The following is a 20,003-nucleotide window of genomic DNA, read 5'->3' on the forward strand; positions in this document are numbered from 1 at the left end:
AATAAAATTTAATAAAAAAAGAAAAAACAAAGAAGACAGTGGAACAAAGAAGCTAGTGGAAAACAAAAATTTGCTGTTATATATTCTTATGAAAATAAGAAACTCAGTCACAGGCTGGCCCCAGTCTAGGATACAGACTATTCTCACTATACACTTAGTTTATTTGCCTACGGCATGCTCACCAATCAGATTAAGGACTGGATATGACCTATTCAGTAGTTGCCTCTAGTTTTCTTTTCCTTCTTCCTCCAAATAAAGTAAGATTCCAGTTGAATAATAAAAAATTATCATTAATCAGTAAGGAGTCAATGATGGCAACTATCTGGAACATTTTGGGACTTTCTTTTAGAGAGGTCATTCTTTTTTAAGAATAGGCCAAACAATTAAGATTGTTTTGAATATGCACCACCTTCAGAAATTTCCTCTCTTCCCACTTGAGGAGATGACTTCACCCCTTGTCTGGTAATCTTCTCCAATCAAGAAGTGGATGGGAGTCCTTTTTCAGACCCCTTTAGCAGGTCACAAGTCATCACTGTGGAATGAGGAGATCACTTTCCTCACAAGACAGAATAGGTATGTATTTTTAATCATCAGCCCCATCAGCTTCGTAACGCACAGGATCCAAGCCCTTTCATCTGAGTCTTTTATGTGGGTACAGATGTAACAATTAGCTTTCTCTTTCAATAGTTTAAAAGTAAAATAAACTTATTCCTTATAATAGGGGCCATGAATTAGTAAGTATTTGATTTTTAAAAAGTGAAACATGTTGTGTCTCTCCACTAGTCTTTTGGCTATTACCAACCCTTTCCTGGGGTCTTTATTAGGCATTCAAGATAACTGTAGTCTCCACAGCCTTTTGGAATGCTAGTGAGAGCTTGGTTAATTGGGAGAGAAAAAGAAAAAATAAAAATGAGTGCAATTAATCTTTGACTTTTAATTCATCCAACATTTTAACAAAGTCAAAATACTGCACAATCTGCTCCCATCCGGATCCAGTTTGCCAAATACTACAAAGAACATAAAACTTCTAAAGCTGGGCTAGAATATTGTTTTTAGAAGTCTTCACTACAAAAACTATTGAGAAGCTAAGTATTAACAGTAGAATAATTACCACTACTCAAGTTAAAACAAGACATTTCTGCACTAGTATGTCCAAAGTAGCAACAACACTGTCTTGAATTTAGAAAATACTTTAAATTAAGGTCATACTTGGGAAAAACAGATTTAACGTAGTCATTCAGAAAATTTTACATTTTCTGCTACACAGCCTCCAAGAATTAGACAAATCAAGATCTGTTTGACCAGTTGGTCTGCAGAAAGTGTCATACAGAGAGGTATCATCTACAGTAATACATAGGGGGTAGTCCCAAAAACTTAACAACCAATTAACAGGTATAATAATTATCTTTACGCATAAAAAAGCATACATTTTAAAAACTTATTTTCAGACTGCATCTTACAGCATGTGTCTGATATTACCTCTTAAAACGATTTTGAGTCAAACAAGGAAACTGTTTCCTTTTGAAGCATTTAAAATATTTTTATAGACAGGCCTTTATTACAACTTTATTTACTAAGTTATTAGTAATCTTTTATGGTTTGATTGAGATAAGCACTGGTGGTGTAGTGTTAAGAAGCTGCACTGCATTCCCAAAGGCATACAGTTCAAATCTACCAGGTGCTCTGAGGGAGGACAGGCAATCTCCTCCTGTGTGATACACTACCTCTGAAAAGCCTCTAGAGGGTCAGCTATAGGTCAACTGTGACTACAGCACACAACAAGGGGCAAATTACTCTTAACAATCAAGTGGATATTAACTTTATAAAATTGTCCCCAAAGCACTGATTCCTCTACTAAAACTAACAGGATTCTCCCCACAGCATCAGAAACTTGTGTACAAGGTGGAGAGGTAGCTCCGAAATCTTGATGTTTTCTAAAAGCACATTGTTAACTGACCATGTTAACAATAAACGTGGCCCTCAAACCTAAAAGCATTTGCTATTGGGACTCATAACGTAAAATGTTTGTCAAACACTATTTGTTTCTAATAAACTAACTTCTGTATATACCTACCAGGTTAGGAACTGCATAACCTTGGGGAAATGGAGAAATTAAAACACATACGTAATAGGAATAATTCCAGGAGAAAAAGGCATTTGTATAAAAAAGGAAGAAAACTCAAGTGTAAGAATCAGAAGAAACAGAAATTTTGTGAACCTTCAGTTGATAATCTCTATTACTACAACAAATATTCTAAGAATGTAAAAATTAAAAACATGGCTCAAGAGATTACCAAGAGCATCACAGAATTGGAGTGCCCATAATTAAATAATATAGATGCAACTGAATTTTTATATTTCTGTGTTCTCAAAATGCAGGATTGCATTTTAATCCAAAAAAAGTGAAGTTTTAACAAACCATTATTCACATCTGCCTTAAATAGAGTTAATCTTTTATCAAATGTTACACAGAATTACGTACCCGTGTCCGATCCTCTATGTTGTATATTTTTAATTGCATGGGGATATTGAAACTATGCAAAAAATTGCCTCCAAATACTAATGTATCTGTAGGAGTATATACCGCATGAATCCAGCCTGGAAGAAAGGGAACGCAGATCAGAGGCTGAAAGTTTACATTACAACATAGTGCTCTCAAATGAACTACCACCAGATGCCTCGACCACACAACCTTCTAATGCTACTTCCTATTAGTGGCTGGCCAAGTTACTGAACCTTTCAAAACCTTAATTCTTTTGATTAAACTAGAAGAATTTGCACCCTGTTAGGCTGGGTTTTCTTTACAATATCAATTTTTAACAAATGCTCCTTCTATTAATTGCAGCCCTGACCAAGCTATGTGCAAGACAATTTACATGTATTCTTTTTCTCCTCATGACAAAACAACAGAGATTTAAATGGTGTATACCAGGTAATTAAACAATCAGGATTCTAATATCAGCCTGGGATTCAAACATCTGTCTCTTCACAATGCTTTTTTTTTTATTTTATTATTTTTTTTTACAATGCTTATTTTTAACTAGGGACTTGATTAAAATTATGACTGATTAGCACTCTAGCTGCTATATGGGCTGCATATCACCTGTAAAAGAGGCCCTATCCCTTGAGTCTAAATTACTAGAAGAATGTACTGGATTTATCAAATGCTTTTCCTGTATCCACTGAGATGATCATGTGCTTCTTTGCCTTTGTTCTACAGATGTGGCACAGTATGCTGATTAGGGAACTCTGGTGGTACAGTCCACAGGTGTGATGTGAACCCAAAGGTAGCACACCTCTTGGGCAGTTTGAAAGCACCCTGAGCTTGGAGGGAGAAAGATGGCAATCTGCTCCAGCGGGACGCACAGCCACCCGGAAACCAGCTGGAGGGTCAGCTGAGTCAGTTCCTAGTTGACAGCTAAGTTGAGACGAACATGGGGTCCACATAGGTAATTGGAAAAAACTCCAATGCAGGTCTGAAGTACACTTTCAGTGGAAATTCACTTCCTTCTTTTGTTTTTAAAGACGTTCTCAGCATCTACTCCGTAAAGACAGGAAAAGGCACCACTGTTTTTGGCCATCCTAACTATTCTTAGCGGTAATTTACCAATTCCTTTTAAGAAAAGGCAGTGACTACAGGAGACAACCGCTATCCCCATCCTACTTACCTGAGGGAATGACGAAGGTATAACCCTGCTTGAGCTCAATGCGCTGGCAATCTGACACTCGGTCACCCAGAAAGATGTCTCCCTGTTTCCCTGATAGCAGCCAATTCTCGTACAGCTCCAGGTTGTGGGCTGTAGGGGGGATGAGCCAGAAGACCTGTGAGTTAAAAAACTTCAGTCTGTTAACAGCCATTGACATGACCCAGCCATTACCCTTAACTGAGAAACAGGTACAAAGTTAAGAGAACTAGGTACAAAGTGGTGGCTTCTGCCTACTTGAGAACGCTACAGAGGGCTGAAACAAGTAAACTGTCATCATCCACTTGATCTAATAGCAATGGAGTTTCTGGTGGACTGCACTGTGGAATCAAGAACTTGCTTGGGATTCAGAGAAAAGAGAGTCACTCAGCACATTACCTAGCATATTACCATTATATGCCCCGGGATGGCTGGTCTTTGTAGTTCTAGTAAGAGGCATAGCTAGTTTGCAGAGTTATCTTCAAGAGACTGTGTGGGTTACCTTGTTCCAAGGTATTAATCAAGATTAAGAAAATAAAACTTTAAGAGGCTTTGAGTAACTTTTGTTTTTAAATGTATACCTATTAATTAAGACCTTTCATTCTAAAGTTATCAGCTATTTTCATTATTTTACTACTTTCTTTCAAAGTTCAATGCACACAAACATACTCACTTTTTAGGAAGGGGGAAAGGTAGCAAAAAGATATTAACCTCTGCTGCAAATTCTAGATTTCTATTTTCACACAACATTCAGAAAGACGGGTATGATTACGAAGAATAAAATCCATCAAAATGCTCAGAGAGGCCATAAATGCTCCCTATAGTTGCACTTCAGGGAGCTCTGGTGGTCTAGTGGTAAAGAGCTGCACTGCCAATCCAATGGCATGCAGTTTGAGTTCAGTACCTGCTCTGCAGGAGAATGACAGCCAGTCTCCTCCTGTGTGATTTACTGCTTCTGAAGACCTGCTAGTTTATTTTATTGGGAATTAATACAAAATCTGTGCTTAACAAATCCAAGTAGAAAAATAATGTTGAAGATTGCTTATTGAGTTTACTTGGAGAATTCTGATGTAGAAATCTAGAAACAAGACTACTGAGGTTTATTAACTAAGTATCCTGTCAGCATTACTAACTAGAAGAACACTAATTCTTACTGACTCTAGCCAGGAAGCTCAACTTAGTCTACAAATTCTCTCTAGGTAGGGGTCAGGAGAGTTTAACAGATTCCTTTTCAGGGCATAATAAGCATGCATGAACGGAAGCAAATCCTGTAAGTAGCTTCAGTGCCAACTATGACCATACCTTGCCCCCTTGATGGATGTGGTACCAAACAGAAGTACCACCAAAGTCCACATGGAAGTCAGTATAGCAGCCTCGAACACTCATGAGACAGTACCTGATCCACAAAAAGGGGGGGGGGGAAAGCAGTATTAGTGCACGTAAGGGAAAAAGGCTGTCTGTCACAATGCCGCTCTTCCAGCGGATACCTGCTCTAACCCATAGCCAGTCAACTCCCAAATGTCCCAGAGAGGAATGCAATTTAATGCCATCACAGTTCCAAAAGGTATGTTCTGGTAATGATGGGCTACAGTGCTCTGACACATGCTCTTTCCTGTGAAGTGCAGAGCCTCTTCTTTCACTAATTTATCTTTTCAGTGATGATGACACGGAAGAAGGCTGCTGAGTGAGGACGTACTCCTTGCTAACACTGTGCTTTCCATAGCACCTTGAGCAGGTTCAAAGAAGTCACTTACTTCTGCACTTTTGGGTACTGCATCTCCAGGATAGCATTGGTTGATTCAGTTTGACTTTCCTTCAAGTGCCGTGGCCACATGTTGTCTACCCAGTCAATAAAATCCACCTTTAATAACAGAGGAAAACATTCAGATCTCAAAGAAGGGTTAAGCTACAAAGAACTTTAAAGTCAAGAAAAAGATTTTTAAAATATCTATGTTGAAAAGCTATGTTTAGTACAATAATATGTTTGTTAATCTTAGGGTCTGAAGGCAAATATTCTAGAAATAATTATCAATGAGGATAAAAACTAATGCCCCATCAACATGATTAACAACACAATGCTAATCAAAAGTACTAATTAAATGACAACATTCATTTGCAACTAAGGCCACTCAAAGGATGGCATGAGAACTAAGTACCTTATTAAAAACAAAAATTCTCACACCTGTACCGACAGCAAACATCAATGTAGAAAAGGCTGAAGTGGCCACTGTTTTAATTTTATGTGGATGTATAATCAACACTCATGATAAGAGCAGTCAAGAAATCAGAAGATATGTTGCATTGGGAAAATAAGCTGTCAAGGACCTCTCCAAAGTTCTAAAAGAGCAAGTGTCAGTTTAAAAATAAATGTGTAGGGAGTGCTGGTGGCCTAGTGGCAAGAAGCTGCACTGCAATCCCAGAGGTATGTGGTTTGACTCCACCAGATGCTCTGCTGGAGAAGGAGGGGCAATCTCCTCCTGTACCAGTCAGATCTGATCTGACAGTACACACACACACACACACACACACACACACACAAATAAAAAAAAATATTTAAATTCAAAAAGTGTGACTTATCCAAGCCATGATTACTGTCATTTGCTTTGTATGCATCTGAAAATTGGATCATGAACAAGACTAAAAAATTATTGATGCCTCTGAATCATGGTGTTGGTGAAGAGTGCTCAATATCCCATAAACTGCCAAAAAAACAAATAAATCTGTCTTCAAGTAGTGCACCAGAGTTCTTTAGAGGGAAAGATGGTAAAACTTTGTGTTTCACCTACTGTGGGCCCATTTTCAGGAGGAATCAGTCCTTGGAGAAAGACATGCTGCGAAAGGTATAGGTCAACCAAAGAGACTAAGAACCTCAATAAGAAGGAATGACACAGTATCTAACACAAAGAGCTTGAACATAGCTGAGCTGAGCGAGTTCAGCCTTTTGATTTTCTGACTCCAACTCCTTGCACATTTCATTGTAGTATTTTACTTTGTCATAACGCGCTACCTTTTGAAATCTTCTATTCAACTCTTTGGTATCTTGAGTTCTTCCTTGTGCTTTGGTTTCTCTGCGCTCCAGTGCAATTTTCAGAGTCTCTTCTGACATCCATTTTGGTCTTCTCTTCCTCTTCTGTCTTTGCAATGACCGTTTGCACTCTTCCTGGATGATACCCTTGATATCCTCCCACAACTCATCTGGCCTTCGCTCATTAGTGTTCAAAGCCTCAAACCTGTTCCTGAGATGGTTCTGAAATTCAGGTGGGATAGACTCAAAGTCTTATTTTGGTTGCCTTGGATTCGGTTTAATTTTCCTCAGCTTCAGCTTGAACTTGCATATGAGTAGTTGGTGGTCTGTTCCACAATCAGCTCCTGGTCTAGTTTTCACAGCTGATATTGAGCTTCTCCAGAGGTTCTTTCCACAGATGTAATCAATCTGATTCCTATGCATACCATCAGGTGAAATCCATGTATATAACGTGCGTTTATGTCTCTTTGAAAAAACGTATTTGCAATGAATAAGTCATTGATTGTGCATGACAGATTGTAAATATGGTGCAGGACAGAACCAAGTCTCAATTATGTCATTCATAGGGTCGTTATGCATCACAGCTCAATGGTACCTAACATAATGTTAAAAATCTTATAAAAGAATATTCTCAAAGTTTTAGAAATGGCTATAATATTTGCTGAAGGAAAAAAACCAAAAAACAAACCCAGCAACAACCTAATTGAACACTTTATTGAATCACAACACATCCTGCATCTTTAAATGTCACAACCCAATCTCTGAGCTGGAAGAAAAGGTCCTGCATGGGTTAAGGTATGTGAGTCAAACAACCACATATCTAGCATATTGGCTGATGGTGTAAATACAGAACATATGGCCTCAAAAATATGTATCCTAAAAAAAATATATGTATCTTAGGGAGCTGTGGTGGCCTAGTGGCCAGAAGCTACACTGCAATCCCAGAGGTACACAGTCTGACTCCACCAGATGCTCTGCTGGACAAGGAGGGACAATCTCCACCTGTATCAGTCAGATCTGATTTGACGGTACACACACACACACACACACTAAAAAAAAAGTATCATGTGAGCTTTGGGGAAAAAAACCTCCTGTATGTGAACATTTATTTTGTTTTATAGTATGTATCTAGACAATACATATGATCAGTGGACACCCAGATGTTTGCGCAAGTTTGGAAGTGATCATCAATAACAGAAAAATATAGAAAAAATTAATCTGCTGCTCCATTTAAAGAACAGCTGTGCAGGGAGCCAAGAGCTTTAACCTGGCATCCACTAGTCCTAACAGTGAACAAGTCTGGATAAGGAGAAGGGCTGAGGAATACATAGGTGTTGTTTTAGATTATCAAGTGTTCCCTTAGAGCTGAATTGTCTGGTGAGAATTCTCACCTGTACCAACAAGTTAATCATTCTGGGCTCTCTTTATTTGGAATTTACCTGACTACAAAAAGATTATTGTGGCAACATGTTCATACTTTTCTTAATCTTTAGCCTCTGGACAGGTCTTTTACTAACTGGCCTGAACCATATGATAGGCAGTCTGTCTGTTCTGTTTGAATATCACGGCTAAACTGGTAAGAGTTCCAATTCTTTGGACCCAAAAAGAGCCTGCTGGTGCAATGGTTAAGCATTCTGCTAACGAAAAGGTTAGCAATTTGTATCTATCAGGTTTTCCTTGGTAATAAAGATTTGGTGATCTGGTTTCATAACGATTTTTGCCTAGGAATCCCAATGGAGAAAAAAATATACTTAGTTTTATGCGGTCAGTATGGGTCACAACCGACTTGCTAGTACTGAACTGTTTACAAACAAAGAGTGGTCATCCACCAGATGCTCTGCCGGGGAAGGAGGGACAATCTCCTCCTGTACCAGTCAGATCCGATCTGACGGTACGCATACACAAAAATAATAAAATAAACATTAAAAAAAAAATTTAAAAAAAAGAAAGAAAGAAAAACAAAGAGTGGTCTTCCATGAATGAATTTTCTCCGTAACTAAACATTTGCAGACTGTATCAACTGATCCAGTGTTAGATGGATCTCGGCTGAAAGCAAAGAGTACCAAAGGAGTGTCTGTGTTTCACTGACTAGGCAAACACATTTGACTGTGTGGATCACAATAAACTGTGGCTGACCTTGAGAAGACTGGGAATCCCCAGAATACTTCATTGTACTCATGCAGAACCTAGACTTGGACAAGGAAGCAGTCCTCAGAACAGAGCACAGAAACACCACATGGTTCAAAATCAGCAAAGCAGCACGTCAGGGATACATCCTGTCTCTATACCTTTTCAATCTGTATGCGGAACAGATAATTTGGGAGGCTGGACTTTATGAAAAAGAATGTGGCATCGGGATTGACGTGGCATCAAGACTGGAGGAAGACTTATCAACAACCTGAAATATGTAGAGGACACAACCTTGCTTGCTGAAACTGAGGACGAACTGAAGCATCTGCTGGTCAAGGACTGTAGTCTGCAGTAAGGATTGAAACTCAGTATCAAGATGACAAAGAGTCTCATCAATGGGTGCACCACGACAGATGGAGAAGAGACTGAAGTTGTTAACAATTTCAACTTGCTCGGCTCCACAATCAACACTCTTGGCATCAGCAGTCAGGAAATCAAAAGATAAACTGCATTAGGAAAATGTGCTGTCATGGACCTCTCCAAAGTGCTAAAGAGCAGTGCTGTCAGTCTACAGACTAAGGTACGCCTGATGAAAGAAATGGTCTTTGCAAATACTTGCCACACATCAGATGGCTGGACAATGATTAAGGATGAAAGAATAATTGAGGCCTTTGAGCTGTGGTGCTGAGTAAGATTACGGAACATATCATGGACTGCCAAGAGAACAAACAGGTCTGTCTTAGGGTAAAATCAAGTTTTTTCTTGGAGGTAAGGATTTTGAAGCTCCATTTTACTTTGGCCATGTGGCCAGGAAGTACCAGTTTTTGGAAAAGAACAATGCTTTGGAAGGGTGGAAAGACAGTGGAGGAGAGAAGACCCCGGATGAGAGGAAATAACACAATAACTGGGGAAATGGGGGAAGGTGGATCAAAGAAAGTGAGACTGGCTCAGGATAGGCCAGGGTTTAGCGCTACTGTGAATAGGCTCTCTATGAAGTACAGATAACTCTATGGCACACAACAAAAACAACAACTTTAATAACTGCCAGTCCTTCTGACTCAATTTTAAAACATGCAGTGTTCCTCTGCTGTTTGCACAACAACTTCCTAATCCAGGTATAGGTTCTGCATGGGCACAGTTAAGTGCTCTGCGACTCTCCTTCTTCGCAATGTCAGCCAGAGCTGGTTATAATGCACATAGTATGTACTGTTACAGCCATTTTTTAATGATCTTCAGCAGTATTTTGCTTGAATATGAGTCCCCCACCTTACTCTCTTCCCCCCCTTTTCTCTTGCTATGTGCTATCAAATCGGATCTGACCAGCACAGGAGACTGCCCCTCCTTCTCCAGCAGAGCACATGGTGAATTTGAACTGTGTGCCTTAGAGACTGCAGCACAGCTTCTTGCTACTAGGCCACCAGAGCTCCCTTGCATGTGATTTTTTTTTAATTGTTTCCACAGTCAGTTGGATCACCTTCTTGGGAATGGGAACAAATACAGACCTCTTCCAATGTGTTGGCCAGACAGCTGTCCTCCAAATTTCCTGACATGGGCTGGTGAGAGGATCTAAGAAGATCAAGGAATGCATCATTCCATATAGATTGCATCTCAATGGCACTGCACCAACAGGCAGTGTCATGATGGATGGGAAGGAGATAAAAATTGTCAACAGTTTCCTCTTGCTTGAATCCACAACTAACACTCTTGGTACCAGCAGTCAGGAAATGAGACACATTGCACTGGAAAAAGCTGCAGTTACACATTTCTTCAAATTATTGAGGAGTAATGCTGTCAGTTAGAGGACGACAGTGTATAAGATTCAGACCATGGTCTTTCCAAGTACTTGCTATGCATCTGAGAGCTGAACAATGAATAGGGTTCAGAACTTCTCTTCAGAGGGTTGCTATGAATCTTAGTTGACTCTATGGCACCTAACAATAACAATCCTTCTGCATGGAGTGCTCTAGAGGCCTAATTTCTACTGAGTTGCATTTTTAACCCAAAGGCTGCATGCCCTGTGGTGGTTTGAATCCATAGGGGCAACTAGGGAGAAAGGTGAGGCAGTCTCCTCTCCTTGCAAATTACAGCCTCAGAAACCCAATGAAGGATCAGAACTGACTCGACAGAACCAAGTTTGAGTGTTTACATTTACAGTTCTGTTCTCACTCTTCTTTCTCCATTATGTCATGTCAAACTTAGCTACCATTTCCCTCAGAGAGTTTCCCTTATTTGTCTCCAGTTTAGGTTAGGCAAGACATTTCTATGTGTTCTCACAAGACTCTGCTTTTATTAACATTTAAAGTACTCATCTTTAAATGTCACTGAGTTGACGATGACTCTTAGGTGACTCTTAACCATCGTATGAACAGACCTGAACGTTGCTCCATCTCCTCCACGCTCAAGACCTTTGTTGCAGTCACTGTGCCAACTATCTACTTTGCCCAGCATGATGTCTTTTTCCAATGAATGGCTTCTCCTGACAAGACATGAGCTTATTTTTTGTGTAACTTTGATGTGCATATGAAGCAGCTGGTAATATCACAGCCTGGGTCAGGATTACCCAAGATTTTAAGTTATCCTTGCTCTTTAGCATTTTAAAGATGTGCTTGATAGCAGATTTGCCCAATGCAACCCATCTTTTGATTTTTTTTTAGTCTCTAAACCAATTATTTCTCCTGATGGGGGAGGATGGGCTGGGTGGGGACCGGAAGGACAAGGCCATTACAGACCAAGGCAGAAGAATATGGCACTCAGGAGGAAATGAAATTGTTCCAGCCCACACTCATGTCATAATAGTTGATGCAGACCTTGTCGGGGCTGACAGGCAGGTGCTGAGAAAGCAGACCGCACAGCAGCTGGGTACAGGCCTGGATCTCTGTGCTGCCAATCTTGCCAATGCTGTGCAGTTTCCAGCGCGCACTGGTCATTCAAGCTGCTGCAGGCCATGAGTTGGTCCAGGACCACGTACACTGCAAGGTACTGGATCTGTTTGTTGGTGGCCTGTGTCAGATGCTGGGTGAGCGTGGAGAGCAGACCACCAGGCACGGAGGCACAAGGCACACTGAAATTCCCCTCAAATATAAGCATGATAGCAGAGCATGGCAACTACAAGACTGGCACTGGGCATACGTGACTGCCTCCAGCTTTAAATATCTTGACTGATGCATGGATGGTGATTGCAGACCCAAGTAAGATAAAACAGTTGCTAAATTCAGTATCATCAACAACTATGGGACCATTAAAAGCAAACACTTTCGATGCTGTAAGAAACGGTGGAGGGACTGAGAAAACACTGTAAGAGAGGGTGGTGGGACAGAGGTAATAAGAGGAACCTTGGAGACAGAGCCACAGTTAAAGGTGTTGCTTGCTAAATAATTGAAGGAAAAGCTAACTTGTATAAAGGTGGATGACTGAGGAAACCTAGAATTCTGCTTGTAGACCAAGACTGTCTGATCTGAGGAATTGTGCCTTGTTAACTGGCTTGAGAATACTGGACTAAATGCGGATTGTGTGTTATTTTTTACCTCCTCCACACCCCAATCTATTTCCCTAATAAACCCCACAATTGTAAGTAAAGTCTGTGAGGTTGCAATGAACACTAGAAATAAGTGCAGGAGATGAAGGATGACATGTCTGACCATATAGTCACTTGTATGTCAATATGTATATTGCTGATGGGGACAGTTCCCCTTTATGAACTGGGTAGAAGACTCAGCCACCCTCATATTGCCTTTACTCCTTATACAATACTTCCTTGTATTCACAGCATCTTATTAATAAATTTTGTTTCTATGGAGAAAAACTTTTTTCAATACCAAAGACGTCTGATTTGAAACCTGTGTTATAGAAAGACTATTAACCTGTGCTAATAAAAATTGCTGACCTTTTTAAATTCTAGGCTAGAGATAATTGCAATAATGTAAGCTTGCATTTTGAGAAGAGGAATGGTGTCACTGTGGAGACTAAGGTGCACCTGATACAGGCCATGGGCTTTGCAATCACTTGCTACGCATCAGAGAACTGGACAATGACTAGGGAGGATAGAAGGAGAATTAATGCCTTTGAGCTGTCATGTTGGAGAAGAGTATTGAATATACCATGGACTGCTAAGAGAATGAACATGTTCATCCTAGAGAGGATTAAACTAGGCTGTTCCTTGGAGGCAAGGATTCTGAAGCTTTGTCTGACATACAAGGAGGGATCAGTCCCTTGGAGAAGGATGTCATGCTTGGGAGGGTGGAGGGACAGTGCAGGAGAGGAAGACCCTTTATGAGGTGGACTGATTAAGTGACTGGGGTAATGAGGGTAGGTGAGTTGGAGACAATGAGACTGGCACAGGATAGAGCAGGGTTTAGGGCTGTTGTACACAGGGTCAGGGTTGCAGGTGACTCAACAGCATACAACAACAACAGCAGTTAATATTTTTATTTACTGCCACAATGCCCTCTCCCTCCTCCTGTGTGGGTGTGTGTATGTGTGTGGAGGCTCGTGTGAAGCAGCTGGATTCTAGAAGGTGGGTTCTCTTGTTTTGGTTGAGGATGGGGCACGGACTGTTAGGCTCTTCAGTTTTTTCATTCAAAATAAGTGTGAACAGACTGGATTTGCTGGGTTTAGTTAACAATGAGCTGTGGGCTGGAAGCCTCTTGTTTAGAGTCAACCAGGACCTAGTCGGTTGGGCCCTTAGGCCTGGTGTTAACTGTGTTTGGGATGAACCTTCTTCTAAGTGGTACAGCACTCATCTGTCAATTTGCTGTACTGAGGTAACCTGGGGTTGCTGTAATGCTGAACATTGTGCCACTGGTGTGTCAAATGCCATAATGGTTGCCCATTGTGGACAGTTTGATGGCACTCCCAGATTGAGACAAGGTTAGAAGCAGGAGTGGCATCCACTTCCTAAATAACAGGCCTCTAGAATTTCAATGAATGTTCAGGTCTTTTGTTCATAGGGTCCCAGCACTTAACAACAACAAACAAGAACTTCATATTTTCTCCATTAATCATAATGCTGCCCACAGATCCAGTTGTGAGGAATTTTGTTTTCTTGATGTTGAGGTATAATTCATATAGAAGAATTTATCATACTCAAATTTATACAAACAGCTATTTGCTGGTCTTTCTCAGCCTATGAGAATCTGTGTACTCTGAAGACAAAAGTGATCTTGTTTTGCACTGTAGCTCTAGCACCTACCAAAATTCCTACCATGTAGTGAGTAGTAGTACCTTGGTTTTTAAATTCGGGTGGGCCCTCAGGCCTGCGGCCATTAGCCTAGTGTTCTTATATTTTGGAGGAATGTACTTCTAAATCATATAGCACTCCTGTCAGTTTGCCATACTGAGGTAACCTGGGCTTGCTGTGATCCTGAGCCTTGTGCCTTTTAGGTGTTTAATGCCATAATGGTTGCCCATGGTGGAGAGTGTTTGGCAGAACTCCCAGTTTAAGACAAATTTGGAAGCAGGAGTAGTATATACTTCCTAAACCACATGCCTATGGAAATTTTATGAACTTGTAGAAATGTCAATAGTTACAGAAAGACTTCAGCTCTTTTGTTCATAGGGTTCTTAAGAGTCGTCATCGACTTGATGGCAATCAGAAACAACAACAAAGTGGTTACTTGGTGAAATAAACTCACTCTTAAGGTGGTAACAGTCAGAGAGATAAGTAGCTCCAAGTTTAAGAAATACCAATAAATTGAGGGGCTCTGTTAGCCTAGTGGCAAGAAGCTTCCCTGCAATCCAAGAGGCACTCGTTTCAAAACCACCAGCAACTCCACCGGTGGAACAAGGCAATCCCCCTCCTCCCACGCCGTATCTGACTCTATAGTACACAAGAATTACCAATAAGAAAGATTTACTATTTTGTTGTAGGCGTGTTTTTCAAGGGCAATTATTGCATGGGAGGAGACTGTCCATCCTTCTCCCACAGAGCAACTGGTGGCCTCCAACTATGTACCTTTGGGATTGCAGCATAGTTTCTTGTCACTAGGTCACCAGAACTCCAAGATTCACTATTTTGAATGCGGTGACAGTAATATAAATGAGTAAATTTGTCATAATGCACTAACACTTATTCATTCACTCCCCCAGGGCAAACACTGACTTACATCTGCCCCTCCAGCAAATTTTCCAAGGCTGTAAATCACAGGAGGAGATGAGACTGTCCCTCTTCCTCTCTCTTAGCCTTTCTCTCTTCTTAGGAGAAATTCACAATTCCTTAGAGGAATCTGAACCAAAACACCACAGAGGCTCTAGTTTGGGGCTTCAGTGCAACTTCCTATGGACTATGATAACATAATTCCCTTCAATGCATCAAAACAGGCACTAAAAAATGGGTGCACTTTAAGTCAATTATACTTCAATAAAGTTGACTTTTAAAATAGCATCACTGTATAAAATACAATGTAGATGAATGATTATATGCAAATAAATATACATATTAAAAGCATATGAAAACAGTATAGTTTAAAAAAAACCCAAACAAAAAACAAAAACAACAAAAAACCCACAAGGCATTGTAGAGATTTATTAAAACAAACAGATAAATGGAGGGACACTTTGTAGGAAAAATACCAGTAGAATAAGCATGTTTCTACATACATGTTAAGGCCAGAAATTATTGCTTCCGTTCAGGAGACTGTTAGCTCACCAAATCTCACTATGTTAAGGATCCTGAAAGACACCAGGGAACTGTGTTCTCTGTGTCCCAGATAATTTTCTATTTCTGACTCTTTTATCAGTTCTCATGCTCCACTTTTTAAAAATGATACAGCATTTTTATCACTGAAACTAACGTCTACATGAATTAACGGAGGATACTATCAAAGAAGGCGATCTATGAACAGTCACACATTTCTTCAGGTTATAATATTTAAGTATGTAAGCAAAGACATTACCAATATCAATAAATTCATAAACAACGTTATGATTCCTACAGCCTTTCCTTATTGAATTCTGTATTTTAAAACTATCATTTAAGTACATCATGCATGGTTAATAAGAAAGCTAAATTCTAACCAGCGATCATCCTATACATGCTTACGATGATAAAAATTATATAAATATAAAAGGAATTCTGGTCATTAGGGGGCAGGACTGCTTTATCAGTCTGCATTTGGCTTTAGCATCTCCAGTAACATGAAGCAATGGTATGAAGTACAGTCTCTCCAGACACTGGAATACTGAGACAATTTCTCCCGTCTACACATCTTAGTACATTAGTAATGACACAGTAACACATAAAGGGGTGTGTGTGTGGGGGGGTAAGTAACAATGTTAGAAGTAATTATGTATTTCAATCTTGAAAACAGCGTACTGTGAATGGAGCTGGGATAAACTGCAGCAATTCTACATTTACTAAAATCATGAGATCATTTCAAGTTCCACCAGGGGAAATACTTGGCACAAGGAATCTTCAGTCACAAAGAAAGTGAATAAAAAGGGAAATGTGAGGTGCAAGCATGAAAACAAGGCATATTCCAAAATGAAATCCAGGTCCTTCAGGGAAAGACGTATTCCCGGGATCCTACAGGCATTTACCGCTCAGCTATGTGATGAGTTAAATTAGTATCTGACTTTAGGAGAACTAAAGATCAAAATGAAATTCAATCAACCTTCTTTTAAAATGCACTGATACTCTACTGACACCTGCCATTCTCTACATCGTTCTCAAGCAACCATCTCATTAAGCAATTTTTGCCAAGCATTTCTGCAAGTATAAAACTGTAGGAGAGACATTCTTAGGCAAATTTCCTGATAGTTCTCAAAAGAGTGATTTTGGAAAAATTGTTGTTGTTGTTGTTGTTATGTGCCTTTGAGTCGCTTGCGACTCATAGCGACCCTATGGTCAACAGCCCTAAACTCTGCTCTGTCCTGTGCCAATCGCACTGTCTCTGACACTCCCAACCCAATTATCCCAGTCACTGAATCAATCCACCTCATAGAGGGCCTTCCTCTTCTGCGCTGTCCCTCCACCCTCCCAAGCATGATGTCCCTCTCTAAGGACCGGTCTCTCCTCAAAACATGTCCAAAGTATGTTAGACGGAGCCTCAGAATCCTTGCCTCCAAGGAGCCACCCGGTTTAACCCTTTCCAGGACAAATCTGTTTGTTTTCCTAGCAGTCCATGGTATTCTCAATACTCTTCTCCAGCACCACAGCTCAAAGGCATCAATTCTCCTTCTATCCTCCTTGGTCCAACTCTGATGCAGAACAAGTGATTGCAAAGACCATAGCCTGTATCAGACACACCTTAGTCTCCAGAGAGACACCACTGCTCTTCAGTACTTTGAAGAGGTCCCTAACAGCAGACTTTCCCATGGCAATGCGCCTTTTAATTTCCTGGCTGCTGGTGCCAAGACTGTTGACTATGGAGCCAAGGAAACTAAAGCTGTGTACAATCTCAATCTCTTCACCATCCATCCTGATGCTGCCAATTGGTCCAGTGGTGAGAATCTTTGTCTTCTTGACATTGAGCCTCAATCCATATTGTAGGCTGCAGTCCTTGACCCTCTGCAGCAGGCGCTTCAGGTCCTCTTCAGTTTCAGCAAGCAGGGTTGTGTCATCTGCATAACGCAGATTGTTGATAAATCGTCCACCAATCTTGACCCCACATTTCTCCTCATAGAGCCCAGCCTCCCGGATAATCTGTTCTGCATATAGGTTGAAAAGGTATGGAGATAGGATGCATCCCTGGCGTACACCCTTCCCAATTTTGAACCATGTAGTGTTTCCTTGCTCTGTTCTGACGACTGCCTCCGGGTACTAAAACTTATTTTGTTATCTTGCTCACTTCTATTTTAAGGTTGGTGTACACAAAAGTTACTAAAATCTTCTAGTACACACGCCCCATTTATCATTGTTAGAACGTGGAAAACAGACTCACTGTGGAAGGCCTCTGCACCATGTTCTCCAGTCTCGTGTGGCTGAACTCCAGGCTAATTACATTATAGAGTTTCTCCCGCTCCTCCTCTGGGGTCTCATAGTAGCGTGTCCACTGCGCCATGGTCATTTCAATTCCTTTCTGTGTGTTCACATCCATGACATCCACCATGCGACGACTCCCTGCCACAGATGATACACTGATTATCCTTAGAGATACTAACAATACATAACACAAATGGAAGGAAAGGATCTTCTTTTTTTAAAATTTTATTAAATATCCTCTCTTAAGAATATTTAGTGTTACTTCATTCTTGAGATGTATAATCAAAAGAAAGTAAAATTACAGAGAATGGGAAAGACAAACAGTAATAAGGTTAGAAACTGTAATGATAGTCTAAGGTATATTTACTATATGGGAAGGCATGAATTTTATATTAGCCCATTTAATCTTAACAAATTTAAATGCTATGTAATAATCTTCACCTCATAAAAGAAACAGATTTTTTTTTAAGTTGTGGTAAGGAGCAGGACTTGGGCATTTCAATCCAATTCAATGGTCTTATCCACCAAGATATACAAGACTGAATTTCATATTTAGTGGATGATACCATCATTCTCAATACGATACAGTGAGAGCAAAATGCCACTGAAGTCGCATAATGTGGTAGAGGGAGAAAGCAACAGTTCTACAGCAAAGAGAATTAACTTTAAAATACAGCTCCAATATGACATGAGCAAATTATTTAACTTTTCTGAATTTCAACAGCTTCTTCTCTAATTTGGGGTGAGTATAACCTTGTAGGTCATTGTAAAGACTTCAAGTTAATAACGTAACTATTGGTTCACAGTAGGTACTCACTCATTCAAACAATAATGGAGATAAATATAATTATTTATTAGTGATCAGAAGGTTTTAGGGAAAAAGAGTGAAGTGACATCTGAGTTGGGTTGTGAAGAACAGAGACTACGGTTTTTCTTTATCTGGAACACAAAGAGAAAGAATAAAACCAAAGAATCTGACAAGGAATCAGAGTACAGATTCAAAGTCCACGTGAGCCTCGGGACAGCCAAGGTGAGATAAGAGTAGAAGAACTGGATGGTACTGCTACATAATAGAAGATATTCCTAAAACATGGCCGAAATCTTGATTTTAAAGGGGAGAAAATGTGGAACTTAAAATAACATCTAGATTTACTGAACCCATTATGCCTGGAGGACTCCAGTCTTTCTTTCAGAAAATGGCCTTGAGCTCTTTAAATCTTGAATTGAAATTGCCCCCTAACAAACAGTAACAACTTATCACCATCAAGTTGGAACTGACTAATCACTGACCTTTCAGCACGTTTTTAAGAGGCTATAGAGCGTATGGGAAGAGACTGCCCCTATTTCTGCCTAGGAGCATCAAGGTGGATTCAAATCATCTGTCTTTGGGTTGGCAACACAAGCTCCCTCTAGGCCACCAAAGCTCCCTGTAGCCTCTAAAGTCATCTTTACAGTAAGTAACAGTTTAGCCTAAAAGTAAGTACTGTGTTACTAAATCAAACTATATAAAATTCAAAGGTCAAATGCAACTTTAAAGCATAGATGAGAAGCTTGAGGGGGGCAGGGACATTAAGTAAATAGAAATGAGATTTAACATTAAGAGTGAAGAATATGCTCATTATGTCTAGAAACCAGAAGGAGGTTTTGCTGTGCATGTTTTCACCAAAAAGAAAAAAGAATAAAAAAAAAAATTCCAGCAAGAGAAGATTCATAAAGCAGAATGTCAAGAAAAGGCAATGGCATTATGAGAAGACAAAAAACGGCAATTCAGTTAAAAGCTAAGAATATGCTGGTCAAAGAAAAGAGTTAAAAAAACCCTACGAGTACATGGAGATGATTCAGCCTATGAAAAACCGGAGAACATGTGCTGTATATACGCCTCATCATGCTGGACATACACACTGAGCATCAGATGGAACCCAGAGCCCTCTGAGGACAGTCTGCGATGAGCCACACTACTAACCCAAAAGATCTGAGAAAAGGAGGCAGAATCCTCGTCATTTCCAACCTCAGACACCCAGCAGTCAGAAGTGACTCAACAACGAGACTGACTCTAATTAAAACCCAATATACTCCCTTCAGAGTTTACAGCTAAATAGGGGGGGGAAACGGGCAAGACTATGGCTACAGAATATAGGATATGGCAGGACACATTAAAAAAATGTAATTATGCTGAGTGAGGTATCTCAGTCACAAAGGGACAAATGCTATATGGTGCCACTGTTGTAGAATGAGGCTGGCATTGGGG

The 20,003-nt window shown here is 40.1% G+C and overlaps 1 protein-coding gene across 1 annotated transcript in view; it reads right to left on the minus strand.

Moving 5' to 3' along the window:
• Nucleotides 1–20,003, minus strand: part of KDM2A (lysine (K)-specific demethylase 2A) — a 148,046-nt gene that overhangs the window by 42,860 nt on the left and 85,183 nt on the right. The window contains exons 5-9 of the mRNA XM_006893265.1: nt 17,715–17,893; nt 5,438–5,544; nt 4,986–5,079; nt 3,669–3,822; nt 2,483–2,598 (exon numbers count right to left, since the gene is read on the minus strand). Coding sequence (XP_006893327.1) covers nt 2,483–2,598; nt 3,669–3,822; nt 4,986–5,079; nt 5,438–5,544; nt 17,715–17,893 — 650 coding nt within the window. The remainder of the gene's footprint in view (nt 1–2,482; nt 2,599–3,668; nt 3,823–4,985; nt 5,080–5,437; nt 5,545–17,714; nt 17,894–20,003) is intronic.

Source organism: Elephantulus edwardii, unplaced genomic scaffold (genome assembly GCF_000299155.1).
Source record: "Elephantulus edwardii isolate Elephantulus edwardi_28Jun2011 unplaced genomic scaffold, EleEdw1.0 scaffold00126, whole genome shotgun sequence".
Lineage (NCBI taxonomy): Eukaryota > Metazoa > Chordata > Mammalia > Macroscelidea > Macroscelididae > Elephantulus > Elephantulus edwardii.